Source organism: Schistocerca americana, chromosome 4 (assembly GCF_021461395.2).
Source record: "Schistocerca americana isolate TAMUIC-IGC-003095 chromosome 4, iqSchAmer2.1, whole genome shotgun sequence".
NCBI classification, from domain to species: Eukaryota; Metazoa; Arthropoda; class Insecta; order Orthoptera; family Acrididae; genus Schistocerca; species Schistocerca americana.
In genome coordinates, this window is record NC_060122.1 from 747,786,834 (window position 1) to 747,804,298 (window position 17,465).

General features: G+C 40.8%; 1 protein-coding gene across 1 annotated transcript in view; it reads right to left on the minus strand.

The window, feature by feature from the left end:
* Positions 1–17,465, minus strand: part of LOC124613773 (hemicentin-2-like) — an 803,230-nt gene that overhangs the window by 227,858 nt on the left and 557,907 nt on the right. The window contains exon 5 of the mRNA XM_047142489.1: positions 4,579–4,785. Coding sequence (XP_046998445.1) covers positions 4,579–4,785 — 207 coding nt within the window. The remainder of the gene's footprint in view (positions 1–4,578; positions 4,786–17,465) is intronic.

The following is a 17,465-nucleotide window of genomic DNA, read 5'->3' on the forward strand; positions in this document are numbered from 1 at the left end:
AGCAACGTTTCACCAGGCAACGCCGGTCAACTGCTGTTTGTTTGTGAGAAATCGGTAGGAAACGTTCCTCATGTCAGCACGTTGTAGGAGTGGGCACCGGCGTCAACATTCTATGAATGCTCTGAAAAGCTAATCATTTGCATATCACAGCATCTTCTTCCTGTCGATTAAATTTCGCGTCTGTAGCACGAGATCTTTGTGGTGTAGCAATTTTAATGGCCAGTAGTGTACCGGACGGAGATTATGTCTGGGGACCTTTGCCTTTAGTGTGCAAGTTCGCCACCGACTGCGCTACCTAAGCACAGCTCATCTGCGGTATTTTACGGCGGGGATCCTCGCCTCGTTTTATTTATTTATTTATTTATCTACACGCGAAGTTCAGTAGGATCAAATTGAGGAACAAATCTCAAAGGTCATGTAGCGTGTCAGTACATGAAATTACAACATTAAAGTAATAATAGACAAAAATAAAACGTTTATGAACCCGAAAATATCAAGCCACAAGTTTAAGTAAACGCAATCAACAATATAACATAACTATCAGCTTAAGTTTTCATGGTATTCCTGAACGGAATAGAAGGAGTGACCGATGAGGAAACTATTCAGTTTCGATATGAAAGTGCTTGGACTACTGGCAAGACTTATGTACTCTTGTGGTAGCTTATTGAAAATGGATGCAGCAGTATACTGCACACTTTTCTCCACAACAGTTAAAGAAGTCCGATCCAAATGCAGGTCGGATTTCTGCCGAGTATTAACCGAGTGAAAGATACTTATTCTTGGTAATAAGCTGACACTGTTAACAAGGAACGACAGTAAAGAATATATATATTGAGAGGCCAGTGTCAAAACACCCAGACTATTGGACAGGGGTCGACAAGGGGTTACGAACTTACACCACATATCGTCCGAACCGCCCATTTCTGAGCCAAAGATATCCTTTTAGAAGGGGAAGAGTTACCAGAAAAAAAATACCTTGCGCCATAGGGGAATGAAAATATGCAATGTAGACTATGTTTTGTGTCGGAAAAATAGCATCATTAATTTTCTGAACAAGATCCTGAACTTTGGCTTTCCACTACAGTTTACTATTTATCTAAACACATAGAAATTTGCACTGCTCGGTTTTACTAATTGTATACCCATTCTGTGAAATTAAAACGTCGGATTTTGTTGAATTGTGTGTTAGAAACTGTAAAGATTGAGTCTCACTGTGATTTAGAGTTAGTTTATTTTCTACAAGCCATTAACTAATGTTATGAACTGCACTATTGGAAATCGAGACAATATTGCACACAGCATCCTTTACTACCTTGTTAGTGTCATCAGCAAACAGAAATATTTTAGGGTTACCCATAATACAAGAGAGCATATACTTTATACGTTTAAGGAACAGGAGTAGTCCCAACATCGATCTCTGAGGCACCCCCCATTTGACCACAACCCACTCAGACCCCACATCACAGCCATTCCCAATAATGACCTTTTCCTATCTGTTGCTAAAGTACGAGGTGAACCAATTGTGAGCAACTCCCTCCATTCCATAATGGTCCAACTTCTGGAGCAATATTTTGTGATCAACACTATCAAACGCCTTAGTTAGCTCACCAATATACTTAACGTTCTAAGGCTTTTGTTTAACCCATCCAGTACCTCACATAGAAAGGAGAATATAGCACCTTCAGTTGTTAAACGACTTCTAAATCCGAACTGTACATTTGATAGCAAATTATGTGATATAAAACAATCAATTACACTTACACACACAGCCTTTCCAATAACTTTTGCAAACACTGATGGGATAGAAATAGGTCTAAAATTGTCTAAGGTATACTTCCTCCCGTTTTATAAAGCGGCTTTACTACTTTGTATATAAATTGTTCAGGAAACTGACCATTCCTAAAGGAAAAATTTCAAATATGGTTAAGAACAGGGCTAAAGTGTGCAGCACAGTATTTTAATATTATGCTAGGCACTGCATCATACCCTTGAGAGTCCTTAGTCTTCAGTGATTTAATTATTGACCGAAACTCCCCCTTTTCTGTATGGCAGAGGGGTATTTCAGATTTCAATCTCGGAAAGACATTTGCCAAGAGAATTATATGATTCCCTGTAGAAACTAAATTGTTATTTAATACACTAGCAAAGCTTAGAAAGTGTTTGTTAAATACTGTACATATATCTGCTTCACCAATAACCTCGTCGTCAACGAACAGTTTCCGACAAGACAAAGACTGCAAAACGTTGCTCTGCCTGGCTCTCCGATGTGCATGCAAAATACACGGATGAACATTGCCTGGAATGTGGACGTTCTGCAGATGTACTCGCATGACCTAATTCTCAAGACGCTTTCCTTCTGTCTCCGAGTACCGCCTCACGTTATCGAGCCTGAAATGCTTCTTCGACGGTTAAGACGTACTTTCTTCAATCAAAGACACATACGATTAACTGGATCAAAGGATTTCGCGTGCGCTATCCTTCTCGGAACGGTCTCAAAGTACTGTTTGACTTTTGGACTTCCTTGCAGGAACGACACGAGCAATTACAATAAATTTCCAAATATAGTCACACCTTTCTTAATTACTTTAACGGTGTATTAAAGTGTGTGTGTGTGTGTGTGTGTGTGTGTGTGTGTGTGTGTGTGCATGCGTGTGTGTGTGTGTGTGTGTGTGTGTGTGTGTGTGTGTATCTGAAGCGAAGTAGCACCAGTTACGAGAAGTTGATTCTGGTGGACAATGACTTGATTCTTGGCACGGACGACTGAACATGACTGTATCCTGAGAACACATATACGAGTTCCCAATGTGGAACACTGGGACCAGATAAAATTTACTTTCTGATGTTCTCAAGTGGTCGTCGTTCTTAGGCCTATATTGTACTACCGGAAGTTTCCTTTCTATATTGTTTGTTAATAAATTACACTGCTCTTCTTAACAACAAATTTTTCTGTTCTTATTTTAACTTAAATTCCATATTTCTGTTAAACGGGAATTATAAAAACAAAGATATGGAATCATTCTTTTCCAACAAACGTGATGTTATTATAAAAAGCAAAAAAAAGAAGTTTAGGCAAATGATCACAACTAAAAATGCGAATGAGCTCTTACAAAAATTAAAAAAATAGGTCAATAGCTAAGTTGGTAGAGTACTTGCTAGAAATGGGCTATATTTTATTTAAAAATGTTGGTAGTGCTCTTGTCCGCGAAAGGCAAGTGTCTCGATTTCGTTTGTCGGTCCAGCTCAAAGTTTCAACCTGCAAGAAAGTTTCACTTCAGGGCACCCTCTGCTACAGGGTGAAAAGTTAATTCTGAAAACATCCCCCGGGCTGTGCGCCTAAGCCATATCTCAGCAATACCCTTTCTTCCAGGAGTGCTATTCTTGCAAAATTCACAGGAGACATTATGTTAAGACTGGAATGTAGGAGAGGAGCTACTGGTGGAAGTGAAGATGTAAGGACGGCTGGTGAGTCCTGCTTGAGTAGCTCGGTCGGTAGAACACTTACTCGCGAAAGGCAAATGTCCCGATTTCGAGTCTTGGACTGGCACACGATTTTATTCTGCCAAGATGTTTCATATCAGCGCACACTCCAATGCAGGGTGAAAACATCATTCCGCAAACATGCCCCAGACTGTGGCCAAGCCATGTCCCTCCTAATCCTTTCTCCCAGGAAACTAGCCTAGCAAGTTACACAGGAGAGCTTTTCTGAAATTTGGGAGGTAGGAAACAATATACTGGAAGAAGTAAAGCCATGCGGACGGGTCGTTAGTTGCTCTTGGATAGCTCAGTCGGTAGGGCAATTCTCCGTGAAAGGGAGAGAACCTGAATTTGGGTCTCCGTCCGGCACACAGTTTTAATCTGGCTGAAAGTTTCATTAATGGCAAGTGTTTAATAATATGTGTTGCTAACTGTTCCATACTGAATTGTCATTTGCAGTGTCATCTTGTGCCAATGAAGCGAATTACGAGATGTTTATCTATAGAGTAGATTGTATCTGGCGGGTAAAGGTTAACCAGACGCTGCATCTGCTGCGAAGCTTGATAGGGATCTATACTCTTCTACATCTATAATAAATAAAATTTCCCCACCTTCATTATCTGTCTGTGTGTGAAGGCTAATACCAGGGAGTACTATTTCCAGTAACAGACTTATACATGAGCAAGGTTAGTGTACATAATTTACTGCTACACCAGACAAGTGGTACAACCGTAGAACTTTATGCTGCATATGCAAATCTGAGTTCTAAACAAAATTGATTAGTATACGTTTTCTGAGTATTTCGTTGTGAGTGTCCTCAAGTAAATAAACTAATAGTCGATGACTGTACAAATTTTGAGTTGTCATTGGTGTCTCTTGTAGGAGTGTTATGCAAGCCACCAACTCTAGTCACTGCCATCTCTACATACTACTGTTGCAACTGTGCAGGCATCACTGAGAATTCGCACCAACAGATTTAGACATTCAGCTACATGCCAGAGCTATGAGAATTGACGGCGTTGCAACAACAAGAGAAAAATATACGATTTCCTCCCCTACAAAGGACTCCATGGTTAAGAGGACACCGAACACATTGATTCTTACGGTTCATGTCGACGAGCACGGAGTCCTCGATGGGCGCGGTGAGCTCCGTGTTGGCTGCTTGGCAGGTGAGCCTCGTGTTCAGGTCCGCCCGCTGGAGACCCTCCAGAGTGACGTCAGCACGCACGGCTGACCCGTCCGGCAGCACCACCCCCAGCGTTCCCAGAGGCTCGTCCTCGCGGAACCACTGCACCGTGGGTGGTGGCGACCCTGCGCACACAATGGTCACAACAAAAATTTTACATTAAGATCTACAAAGGGGAGCTGAGAAGTAATGCCTCCTGATTTTTATTGTGTTCTAAAAAAAATGGTTCAAATGTCTCTGAGCACTATGCGACTTAACTTCTGAGGTCATCAGTCCCCTAGGACTTAGAACTACTTAAACCTAACTAACCTAAGGACATCACACACATCCATGCCCGAGGCAGGATTCGAACCTGCGACCGTAACGGTCACTCGGCATCAGACTGTAGCGCCTAGAACCGCACGGTCACTCCGGCCGGCCATTGTGTTCTCGTTGTCGATTCAGGTATTAAATGTCATGCATACTGCTCTCTCGACTTTCACTCTTTGCTTACACCAATTGCAACCATCGCCGCCAGAGAGCTCCGAATTGTAGCATGTAACATGGCAGACCCTCAGAAAACCAAAAGCACGTATGTGAAGAATTTTCAAATGTGTGTGAATTCTAAAGTGACCAAACTGCTGAGGTCATCGGTCCCTACGCTTACACACTACTTAAACTAACTGATGCTAAGAACAACACACACACATATATGCCCAAGGGAGGACTCGAAACTCGGGCGGGAGGGGCCGCGCAATCCGTGACATGACCCCTCTAACGCCGCGGCCACTCCGCGCGGCTCGTATGTGAAGAGTTTGTGCCCATGTGGAGCATCCTCTCCTTTACTATTAGAATGGCAGTCCACACACGAGCGCTGAGACATCTGCAACAATCCGACGCATTGTGTTTGCTGTCGTCTATTAGCCTTCATACAGTCCAGATTTCCCACCATTTTATTTTAATCTGTTTTCAAAATTTAAAGAACCCCTTCGAGGTCTTCATTTTGATATTGTTGAAGCGGCGCCACCAGAAGTGAGGCTGTGGCTCCGTCAACAAAGTGAAACCATTGTTGACATCAACAAACTGGTCTGTCGTTGGAAGAAATGTGTTCGTCGCCAGGTTGACAGTGCTGATAAATAAAATATGTAGACATGAAGAATAAAGATGGAGAATGTTAATAACGTTTGTTTCATTAAAAACCTGAACAGTTTTCACACATAAAATTAAAAGGCACTACTTTCAGTACGTTCTCGTACATAACATTTATTTGGAATGAAAATGCTCTAGAGCTAAGGTCAATCGCACCTGCTGAAAACCTTAGTCGTATTTATTAGAATATAGGTCACTCCATTCATAATAGGCACGAGACTGAACCCGCGGACACAGATACGCAAATCCATGGCTTTCATTAATATATGAACATCTTCAGTGAACTTGTTGTTTTACCGACAGAAGCAGGTCAACGGTTTCTCATGTTGCTCTGTGGATGACTAGATTTTATGATAACAATAAATATATATATCTGTATTTTCCGTTGTCTAGTTCCTGTCTAACGGTTTTTGATCCATCTTCGTAAATTTTGAATATTATATGTGCTGCTTACGTGGAAATGGTTTTGTACTCAGGATTAATGTAAATCACATTCAAGTATTTGCTGTACTACTTCAAACCATGTAGGCGTTCTTGTTTAAATTTTATTTATGCATTCCTTTATAAAACTATTATAAAAACTTAAGGTGAGACAGCGCACTCTGTTACAATTTCTCTTGCCTGAGATTCGCATTCCACCCTATTCAGTGTTCGGATACTTGCACCTAATCATTGGCTCTTTGATGAAACAACTGCTGCTTGTTTAAAAGACTAATCATAATGCTCCTTTCAGCTACGTAAAGGTTGTACTATACATTCTTTAACATTAGTTAACAGAAATGTTCTTCTTAGTAGCACTTGAATTTGTTTTGAGACAGAACCACCACCTGAGTGAGGTACAGCTCTACACAGTGTCACGATTTTAAATCTGTAATCTGTATTAAGCCTTTTGGGAGAAGTAAAACCTTATTGCTGATTTTCTTCGATTGTTGTAGATCAGAGCTTGTCAAATTTCACGTTTAATAAAAGATTCATCACAATAGCTTCCACAACTTTTTAAATAAAATTAATTTATCCTTTCTGAGTGGCATGTTACGTTCTTTGTGATCTGACACATTATAATTTCCAGCTCCTAGTGGTCCACCGTTTCCAGTTTTTTGTATGGTTTTCTATATCGTAATAGAAATGGGTACCTAAATCCCTACTCTTTTTCTACTAGTCACCCACACAACCCGATTATGCAAAGAATCGATGTGCCATACATACAACAGCTCCGTTTTAAGAAAAATCTGGTCTTTCGCGCATCTCACCGTTTACGGCACAATATCTCCTTGTTTTGCGAATAGATTTACTGGTATAAAAGTAATAAATCGAAACGTCATGCATGATTCCGAAGTTTTACAACGTGAACAACAAAAAATAGTAATCTTCATACATCTATATTTGAAAGGGAGGACAGTGGGACGTCAGCTGGTATAAATTAATATTAAAAATGAAGAAATTCCTCCAGCTGTATTTAAGGTGTCAATTTTATTTTGGCAACTAGTGTCAACGATGTAACGACGTCATCTTCAGTCCCATGCACTTGTTGACGTCAACTCCGTGTGACTGATATTAGAAGTCAGTGGCAGATACGGACGTGCTCCATGCGGAAGGTAGTTAGTAACTTTCACCTTCCGCACGGAGCACGTCCGTATCTCACCGCTAACTTCTAATATCAGCCGCACGCAGTTGACGTCAACAAGTGTACGGGCCTGAAGACGACGTTGTTACAACGCTGAAACTAGTTGTCAAAATAAAATCGACACCTTAAAAACAGCTGGAGGAATTTCTTCATTTATAATTTAAAAATATAGTAAATGGAAACTTTTATTACTTTCACTCGCCTTTTTACTGTCAGCGAGAAAAGTCTCGAAAAGATATGGAATTATGTGCAAAGTTCGTAGGAGGTTGCCAAGCGACCACACTCTCAAACATTGGAACAATGTATACTAGGTTATTTGCGCGCCATGAGTTGGCAGTTTCATGACGTGTACGTAGTTTCTAGCTTTAATAGTTGTCTTGTTGTGTTACACGTTTCACGGAATATTATTCTCCATAATGAGTAGGTTATGGCAGCATATCAAATTATTGTTCTCCCTGGAAGCCGATAAATAGGCACCTGGCTCCCTCACAGGGAACTGCACTGAACGAAGCGATTGAGGTACGCTACGCTACAGGCTGTAAAATACAGATATCATTACAACGCTAAACAATCTCTTTACTAACAGAATTACAAAACTAAGGTTAGGTAAATTTTTCGTCATGATATATCAGCTTACAAACATTACCTGTAAGGTAAAAAAGCAAGATTTGAAGAGGGGCGGATATGATGTGTCTGACATTAGTGTAGAAAATGTGAGTTAGATAGAGTTGCCATAAGCGATGTTATAACATTTTTAAGTTGTTGATTTCGTGTTCAAGTTCTTAAAAATATTGGTAATCAAACTGTATTTTAGTTGTAATTTTAATGTAAAAGTTTTTTATTCAAATTTACAGGGTGATCATTATTTAAACCGACAAACTACAGGGACGGTTTCCTGGCTGGAAATAGAGGGAAAAAGGTACTATTGACATGTGTCCAAAATGGACGGTGTGCGTGCAACGCCAATAAAAGGTCCTGGAACACATTAGAGAGCTACATCGCATTAATGTCAAGACAGATGTTCAGAGTGGCTTCCATCGGAATGCAGGTGATAAGGATAGTTGCGATTGTCATGCAGGATACACATAACCTTTTTTTTTGCTTACGCTATGTTGGCAGGCCACTTGCTTGGAACTTGCACAAGGGTTTGTCACAATATCCTGTGTAGCCCGGCCCCCCAACTCTGATATGCGCGCAGTCCGTCGCCTCCCAGCATTCTTGTCTGTCGAAAAGGACCTTTAATGCCATAAACGCCAGAAAAGGGTTTGAAATGTTGAGAAATATACGTACTTAAGGACTGGGAAATTGCTCAAGTCACACCAATACCCAAAAAGGGAAGTAGGAATAATCCGCTGAATTACAAGTCTATATCACTAACGTCGATTTGCAGTAGGGTTTTATGAAGTACCTCGAAGAAAACGATTTATTGACATATAGTCAGCACGGATTCAGAAAATATCGTTCTTGTGAAACACAAATAGCTCTTTATACTCATGAAGTAACAAGGGCTATCGACAGGGGATGTCAAATTGATTCCATATTTTTAGATTTCCAGAAGTCTTTCAACACAGTTCCACACAAGCGTCTTCTAATCAAACTGCGTGCGTACGAAGTATCGCCTCAGTTGTGCGACTGGATTCGTGATTTCCTGTCAGATAGGTCACAGTTCGTAGTAATAGACGGAAAGTCATCGAGTAAAACAGAAGTAAAATCCGGCGTTTCCCAAGGAAGTCTATTGTTCCTGATCTATTTTAACGACATTGGAGACAATCTTAGTAACCGTCTTAGATTGTTTGCAGATGTTGCTGTCATTCACCGTCTTGTAAAGCCATCAGATGATCAAAACGACTTGCGAAATGATTTAGATAAGATATCTGTATGGTGCGAAAAGTAGCAATTGACACTTAATAAAGAGAAGTGCGAAGTTATTCACATGAGTGCTAAAAGAAATCAGCTAAATTTCGATTACGTGATAAGTCACACAAATCTGAGGGCTGTAAATTCAAGTAAATACTTAGAGATTACGATTACAAATAACCTAAACTGGAACGATCACATAGATAATATTGTGGGTAGAGCAAACCAAAGACTGCGATTCATTGGCAGAACACTTAGAAGGTGCAACAGGTCTACCAAAGAGGCTGCTTACGCTACGCTTGTCCGTCCTATTCTGGAGTACTGCTGTGCGGTGTGGGATCCGCATCAGGTGGGACTGACGGATGACATCGAAAAAGTACAAAGAAGGGCAGCTCGTTTTGTATTATCGCGAAATAGGGAGATAGTGTCACAGACATGATACGTGAATTGGAGTGGCAGTCATTAAAACATAGGCGTTTTTCGTTGCGACGGGATCTTCTCATGAAATTTCAATCACCAGTTTTCTCCTCCGATTGCGAAAACATTCTGTTGGCACCCACCTACATAGGGAGAAATGATCATCACGATAAAATAAGAGAAATCAGGGCTCGCACGGAAAAGTTTAAGTGCTCGTTTTTCCCGCGTGCCGTTATAGAGTGGAATGGTAGAGAGACAGCTTGAAGGTGGTTCATTGAACCCTCTGCCAGGAACTTTATTGTGAATAGCAGAGTAATCACGTAGATGGAGTGATGAGGTTGATGTCTGTGAAGTTTCTTGTTTTGTTGTAGCCGTGCTGCCTTTCGACCGTTTCCACCTGCTTGGTCGTACACAAACACCACCTCCGATTGTTTCTGACACGAATACCGGACCCTTCTTCTCCTTTCGGTATGCTGCGTCTGTCACACAACCAGTAACACACAAGGAACTCATGGCACGTGTGACACGAACTGCTATTCGTCAGCGCCATCTACAATGCCAACGACGCGTTTCTGCACACATGTTCATAGGATATTTTTCCTTTATTTCCAGTCAGGAAACCGCACCCGCAGTTTGTCGGTTTTATTAATGTTCAACTTGTGCATCATTATTTCTTCTAAAAAATTCTAATAATGATCGGTATTTCATCGTGGACGGGATACTGTTGTTTAAATACGAAAATACACAGGTGGTCCACTTTACATAAAGTAGTGGGGTAAAGCGGATCAGACTTGTGAAATACGTATTTTGGTAACTGCGTCATGTAAAAATATAATGTTAAGATATGATGTTAGCGGCATCTCTAATGTAAAATCTGTAAAATACGACTTCATCTTTTGTAGATTCTCATTGGTCTTTAACGTTCTCATTCCTTATGAAAACACGAAATTTTCTTCCACTTCAAATCAGATCACATGTGCTTTTTTAGACTTGACATTTACACACTCTTCTATGACACCTGAAGTGAGATTTGGTTTTCCTGTCATGAGAGCTGCGAGAAGAAGTCCTGGATTTTCCCGCCAGCGTAGCGGACTTCGAATGAACTTCTATGGGCTTTGATTGACTATTCAATACTTCTGTAAAGCACTGATTCCCGATGGAAATCTAATAGTGGCGTAGCTTCAGAACTTCTCATAACACATACGCATCGGCAGCATGTATGCTGAGCACAGTTAATGGCAATCGGTCGCCTATGGAGTTTCCCATTCATACGCAAGGTAAACGTTTTATACGTATGAATGACACGAAACTGCTCAGGAGGATAAAGTAATTATTTTAGCATCGATTGTGATTTTGAAGGAAATGTGTTACCACAAGAGAGTTGTTGAAAGTAGTCGTTAAAGTGGTACATGCAGTGATACAGTGGTGCAGCTGGCGTACTACCTGTTAGAGGCACTGTAGCAACAAACAGTGACTGATCGCTCACTACGAGTAAGAGTGGGGAGATTTTGCTGTCAACGTTAACTGTTGAAAAATTTACATGGTATGAATCAGTTTTAACAGAATACAACGTAAAAAGCTATGTTCCGTAATTGTGGAAAGAAAGAATACAGAAGTAACCGAAGAGCACTAAAGGATCAAACGTCGGGTCCGTTTGTCTTCTGTCGTTCCCTATATCTGTCAAAGACCTCGTAGGTAAAGACTAGGCTCTCTTTACAGTTGACAAAAGTTTTGTAAATCTGATCAGAGAATTTGTTAACAATGTGGGGAAAATGGGTTTACCGCTTGAGTACTCAGTACACCGTGCATTTCGTTATGCGGAACAGACAAAATAATGCACATAATAAAGTAGCATGTGATCATGAGTCGCTGAATAGAGCAGAATGCTCGAAGATTTAAGTTATAAATATTGATGGGAATTTGAACTGAGAAGAGCATGTTACTGGGGTTCCCAAAAGCTTAGTTGTTTGGCATATTATTTTCAGTAATGAATGACGTGCAGAACTATTTTCTAGGGTAGTAAAAGAGTTATAAATTTCTCACAAACGAGTCGTGAGAGCATGTAAGGTTTACCAAAAATAACCTCTGCAGTCTGTTCTCCACAGTGTTTGTAATAAATCTGGTGTCTGTCCTACGAATCATCACATGTTTTGCCTTTGTTTTTATCTGTAGATATTTGCAACAATAGTATTGGCATTATCGATTTACGCAGCTAATAGAAAAGTTTCGATAACCATATAAAAAAAATCTGGGAGCAGGAGTATGACTTTGTGGCACGATGGAATAATGAATATCAGTAACAAGAAAGAGGAAAGACCAACCACTGAAAGGAAACACCAGGCCAAATTGACTCTAATTTATTACGATATTCTCCTTAGCAAATGCGTCAATGGGAACAAGAAATGACACGTCTGCCCACTTACCTGCTCCAGCGAGCCGCTCCAGCCGTAGACTGAATCCACCAGACGGATAATGTCAGGAGGCGATATGACAACAAGCCTTTTTGTAGTTTTTAGGAAGTTTCCCACATTTCAATGAGCGAATACCGGGCTAGTATCCAAGGCCTGCCTCACACTCACACGATTCGCAAACGTTTAGAAAAGCTTTCCTCACTATCGCATCAATAAATCACATGCAGACAGGGTGTGGGTGGGGGTGGAGGGGAGAGGAATTGAATGGTGACAATAAAGGCGTCCTGCTACCCTGTAAATTAAAAATAGTAAATCTGTTAAGAACTATACAGACCCTGGGCCGATGAAGGACAAGGGCACAAGAAAAAGAAGAACCAGGAAATTAAACGAAGAGAAAGGTAAACTGCCATTTGTAAATATATAACAATTTTAACTAATGACAGGCTTACTTCTGATGAAGTCTACGAATATTAAGTGGAAATGAAATTATCATCACCTCATAAGTCTTTAGTAAGCAGACCGTGGATGTACCTACAGGAACTGCTGAGTTGTACCAGAAATGCATATCAAATCCACATGGAAGTAACACAAATCGATCTGTCATTGATGAGTCTTCGGCTACCTATCCAAATGTTAAAAAAGACACGAAACCTAGTTCAGGAAAAACCGTGCGACAACAAACAACTAACAAATCGTATTCCCATTTCGCTGTGCTGAAGATTCTCACCATTATTCTTGTGCTGGAGAGTCCAAACTGGGTGGTTAGCTGCCTAAAGCTAAATGTCGGCAACTGAAAGCTGCAACCTCTCTCCGGAAAATCAGTCATCTTACACCCCATATCCAAGCCAGAATTTCAAGTTCCCCTAAGCGAGTTTGGCGTTCCAATCCGAAGTCATCAACGAAAAATAGAAAAACCTGAAGCAGAGACTGAATTAAACTGATCTACAGCTTGCTGCCTGCCCTCCGCTCCCTACAAACTCCACTAATCGGAAGTCTCCTTTATATGTTTTTCAATAAGACTCCAGAAAGTGGACTCTCTTCCTGCATATAAAATTCTGAGAAACTGCCAGTCTGTACCTCACTCTCTCTATTTTTTTTATTTTTTTTAAAGATCAGGCACTGAAATACTTCCCTTCTGTTCTACATAAAGGCTGATCTCACTCCACATGGAGTTGCCTTTGGCTGACGCAGTTCCGCACTCATAAGGGGAAGGAGAGATTTGTAACAGAGCAGATCCAGATAGTTTCCTGTGAGAATAATAGAGATCACTATCTTGGAGCTGGTCTCTCTCTCCCTTTTTTCAGAAGGTGGAAGTCAAAATAAACGGTGGATTTCACTCTCTAGCATGCCAGAGGGGCTGACGCATTTCACCTTCAGCACCATCTCTTTCAAACAGACTGACAAGAAACCGAGTTAAGTCTCCACCTACATCCACACTCTGCAAGCCACACTACAGTGTGTGGTGGAGGATTCTTTGCGTGCTAGTGTCACTTCTTCCCTTCCCTGTTCCAGTCGTGCCGGCCGGAGTGGCCGTGCGGTTCTAGGCGCTACAGTCTGGAGCCGAGCGACCGCTACGGTCGCAGGTTCGAATCCTGCCTCGGGCATGGATGTGTGTGATGTCCTTAGGTTAGTTAGGTTTAATTAGTTCTAAGTTCTAGGCGACTGATGACCTCAGAAGTTAAGTCGCATAGTGCTCAGAGCCATTTGAACCAATTGTTCCAGTCGCGAATACTTCGCGGCAAGCACGATCTTCAGCGTCTTTGGTAAGCCTCCATGTGAGCTCTTTTGCGAGATGTACGTAGGAGGAATCAATGTATTTGTCGACTCCTTTAGGAACGTACGCTTCGGAACCCGGCCACGTCAAAGAATGCCTGTTTTGTGGCGTCTGCCATTGGTGTAGGTTGATGATCTCCGTAATGCTTTTGCGCTTACTACAATAAACTACAGCTAAACAGGCTACTGTTCTTTGGATATTCTCTATTTCAGATTTATTTTATGTGCTCGTTCCCCTACAGTTGGCTCGGCATCTATACTCCTAGTTATTTTATGGAAGTGACTGCTTTCCGTGATTTTTCTGCCATTGTGCAACCATACAGTAAGGGATCTATGTAAGTTTGCAGAGTTTCGTGGCCGATGTTATTGACGTTAAAATCTCTTGGTTGTTAGGCGGCGTCACAGTTCTTCACGATCTTATGGTTTCCACAGTAGATTGAGCATTGTCAGAGACCAGTGTCACTAAGTCATTTTAACTAATGAGCAGACCTCTCCAGCACTCTCCTCTATAAGAGAAGACTACACTGGTCTCTGAAAGTGCTCAAACAACAGTGGACACTACAAGATCCTGAAGACGAACCAAGCAGAGATGTCGAAACGTCGAGCATTTGAAGAAATATTACGTGGTCTAACAACATGGAAGAATGTGACTTCATTAAAGGATATTTTTTGTCTACGTATTCGCAGTACGTTAAGCCTCGTGGAACTTCTGACGTTTCTAGTATGTCATTTATGTGTATTGTGAAAAGTAATGGTGCTACAACACTCCGCTGGGGCGCGCTCGAAGTTACTTTTACATCTGTAGAATGAAATGCTATGTTGCGTTTGCTGGAAACTCTTCAGCCCTATCAAATAGTTGGTCTGATATTCCATATGCTCACATTATGTTCATTAGTCGGGAGTGGGGATCTGTATCAGATGCCCTCTGGAAGACTAGGAACACAGCATCTACCAGGGCGCCTATATCGTGGACGAACAGAGCGAGTAGGGACCGTTTTTTTCGGAATCCATGATGGTTGTTACAGAACAGATTTTGCATTTTTAAACAGATCTGGCCTATGTGTGCAGTTACAATTCACTAGCTCACAGATCTGGCCTATGTGTGCAGTTACAATTCACTAGCTCACTAGGATGTTTGATTAAAATCAATTGCAAAATTTGAATCCAACAGATCTATAAAAAAGCACTTTATAAATACGTGATAATAAAAGGGCAAACACTATTAATTATGAAGCACTACCCTTATACTGGCAGCTTCACTTTTTCAGGCATGTGCCACATATATAGCATCTGTCTCCTCCTATCTACCCTTGCTGTCCATTTGCTGCACCCCCTCTCTCTGTCCATCACTGCTCAAAACTTGCTTTCCATCTCCTCCCTCATCTCCTTGTCCGTCTACTCCGCCCGCCTCTTTCTGTCCATCAACTCTTCCTGCCTCTCTCTGACCATCTCCCAACCACCTACTCTTTCACATCTACTAACCTCATCTCCCATCCTCCAGATCTGTCCATCTTCTCATCTCCCCTCTCTATCTCTTACTATCTCCTCATCCACTTCTCTCCATTCATCTCCTCCTCAAAAACCTTTCTGTCCACTTCCTCCTCACAGGCTCTCTGGCTATGTGTCTCTCCTCCCTCTCTGTCCATCTCCTCCCATCTCTCTCTGTGTGTCAAGCTCTTCTCCCCCATTTCCCGCCCTCTTCCCCGTCCATTTCCTCCACACCACTCTCTCTCTCTGTCCAACTCCTCGTCCCATCTTTATCTTTCTATCTCCTCCACCCCTGTCTCTGTCCATCTCAACTTCACCCTCTCACTATCCTTCTCTTCTTCCTCCGTACTCCTCTGCTCAGCCATGCCAGTCCGCACATACACACCCTGAAACGCATTCTAAAAACAATTGCTAGGTTTTTACCGGGAAATGATAAATGCTTACACAGAAAATGGCAGGCCGCAAATATTAAATTGTCAACGCTAAATTGTCAGTGTTTAAGTGGTTGAATCATTACACAGTTGAATATTTTAGTAGATTATGTGATGATGTATTACTGGAATGGCTAGATAGGTTGTATAAGCAAAAACTGAAGAAATAATGAGATTATACAAACGTAGTAGTGTCAGTGAGGAATACCTATCAAGTGAGCTTATGCACTGTTACCTTTGTACAACACTATTCGTCCTGTTAAGAGTGAAAATGTAAAATTGCATGAAATTCTAATAAGTCAAAGGAGAAAAACATTTCTTTCCATACATAACTACCACAAAGATCTACTTACTGATCACCACCACACTTTTGTATTATATATAAAATCCCATACTCTGATGCCTCATAGAACTGCACTATAAATCTGCATTAACGTGTTTTAATGTACTGAAGATGTATTGAGGAGTTCCCTACTGTTGCGTGAAACTTACAATGATAAGTACCAAGCAAAAATTTTACAGTTATCGAATAACTAGATAACTGAAATAAGCATCATCACGACACTCGTAGATTGCAGTTACATATTCAATAACTTAGTACTCTCTTTTTACGCTCCTACGAATATAATTTGACATGTTCTATGTAGCTGACAAATTGTATATGCACACGTTATACGTTACTCTTGCTTACATATCGACGACATGGGTTGTTTTCCCAAGAAAACAAACAGATTTTGTTAATTGAGATTAGTACGTGGTACGTGACTACCTGCGAGCATTATAAAAATCAGCCATTTTGGTATTCTTGCTCATTTTTGTCGAACTGATATTTATTCACAGCAGCTACAAATAACATTTTCTGTCTACAGTTTATATCACACACAGTTAGCAACTTCTCACTTCATAATAATCAGGCCTGACAGGAAGGTCAACAATACAGTGACAACAATCTTTTCTCTCGTCTCCACAGAGCCCAACATTTAGCGACGCTCTAATAAAAATTAATTCGTCGCCACTTAACGACAGAATAGAACAACATTTACAAACTAGCATGAAAATACAGAACATTTATATAAAAACAACTGATTAATGCTCATCTTGCATAATTTACTTTACTGACTAAATAAGAGCTGTCGACCAATTTCTAGTAACATAGCTCATAACAGAACATGTCTTTTCGTTTTATAATGTACGTGTTACTTACATGGCGAAAGTGAAACTTTGAAGAAAATGCTTATATGCTGCATTAAGTCACAAAATCTGGATATGTTAGGGTATTGTATGAATAGGAACAAAGAGATTATGAAACAGCAGAAACGCTATAAATTTTGTGTAAAGTCTGCATGATAGCAGTAAATCATCGTGGGAGAGAAAAAAAATTACTCTTTGAGCTGCAAAGACAATGCAAGTTGACACATTGTGGAGCTAACGTCGTGGATTTAACAAATTCACAACAGGAATGTACACAATTTTTCAAATAAATTTTGAGAACTTGAGTATTCTGCAGTTTTTAAATATTTGTAACGCTGTTGGTCCTCACATGAATTGCATTTTTTATGCTGTCATTTGTAGTTGTCGTAAGGGGAAAGATAAGCAATTCAGAAAGCCAGGTAACCGATGTGTCATCGAGTGAGATAGGGTTAGTTAGGCGCAAATTCATAAGGTATTGTTTGAGT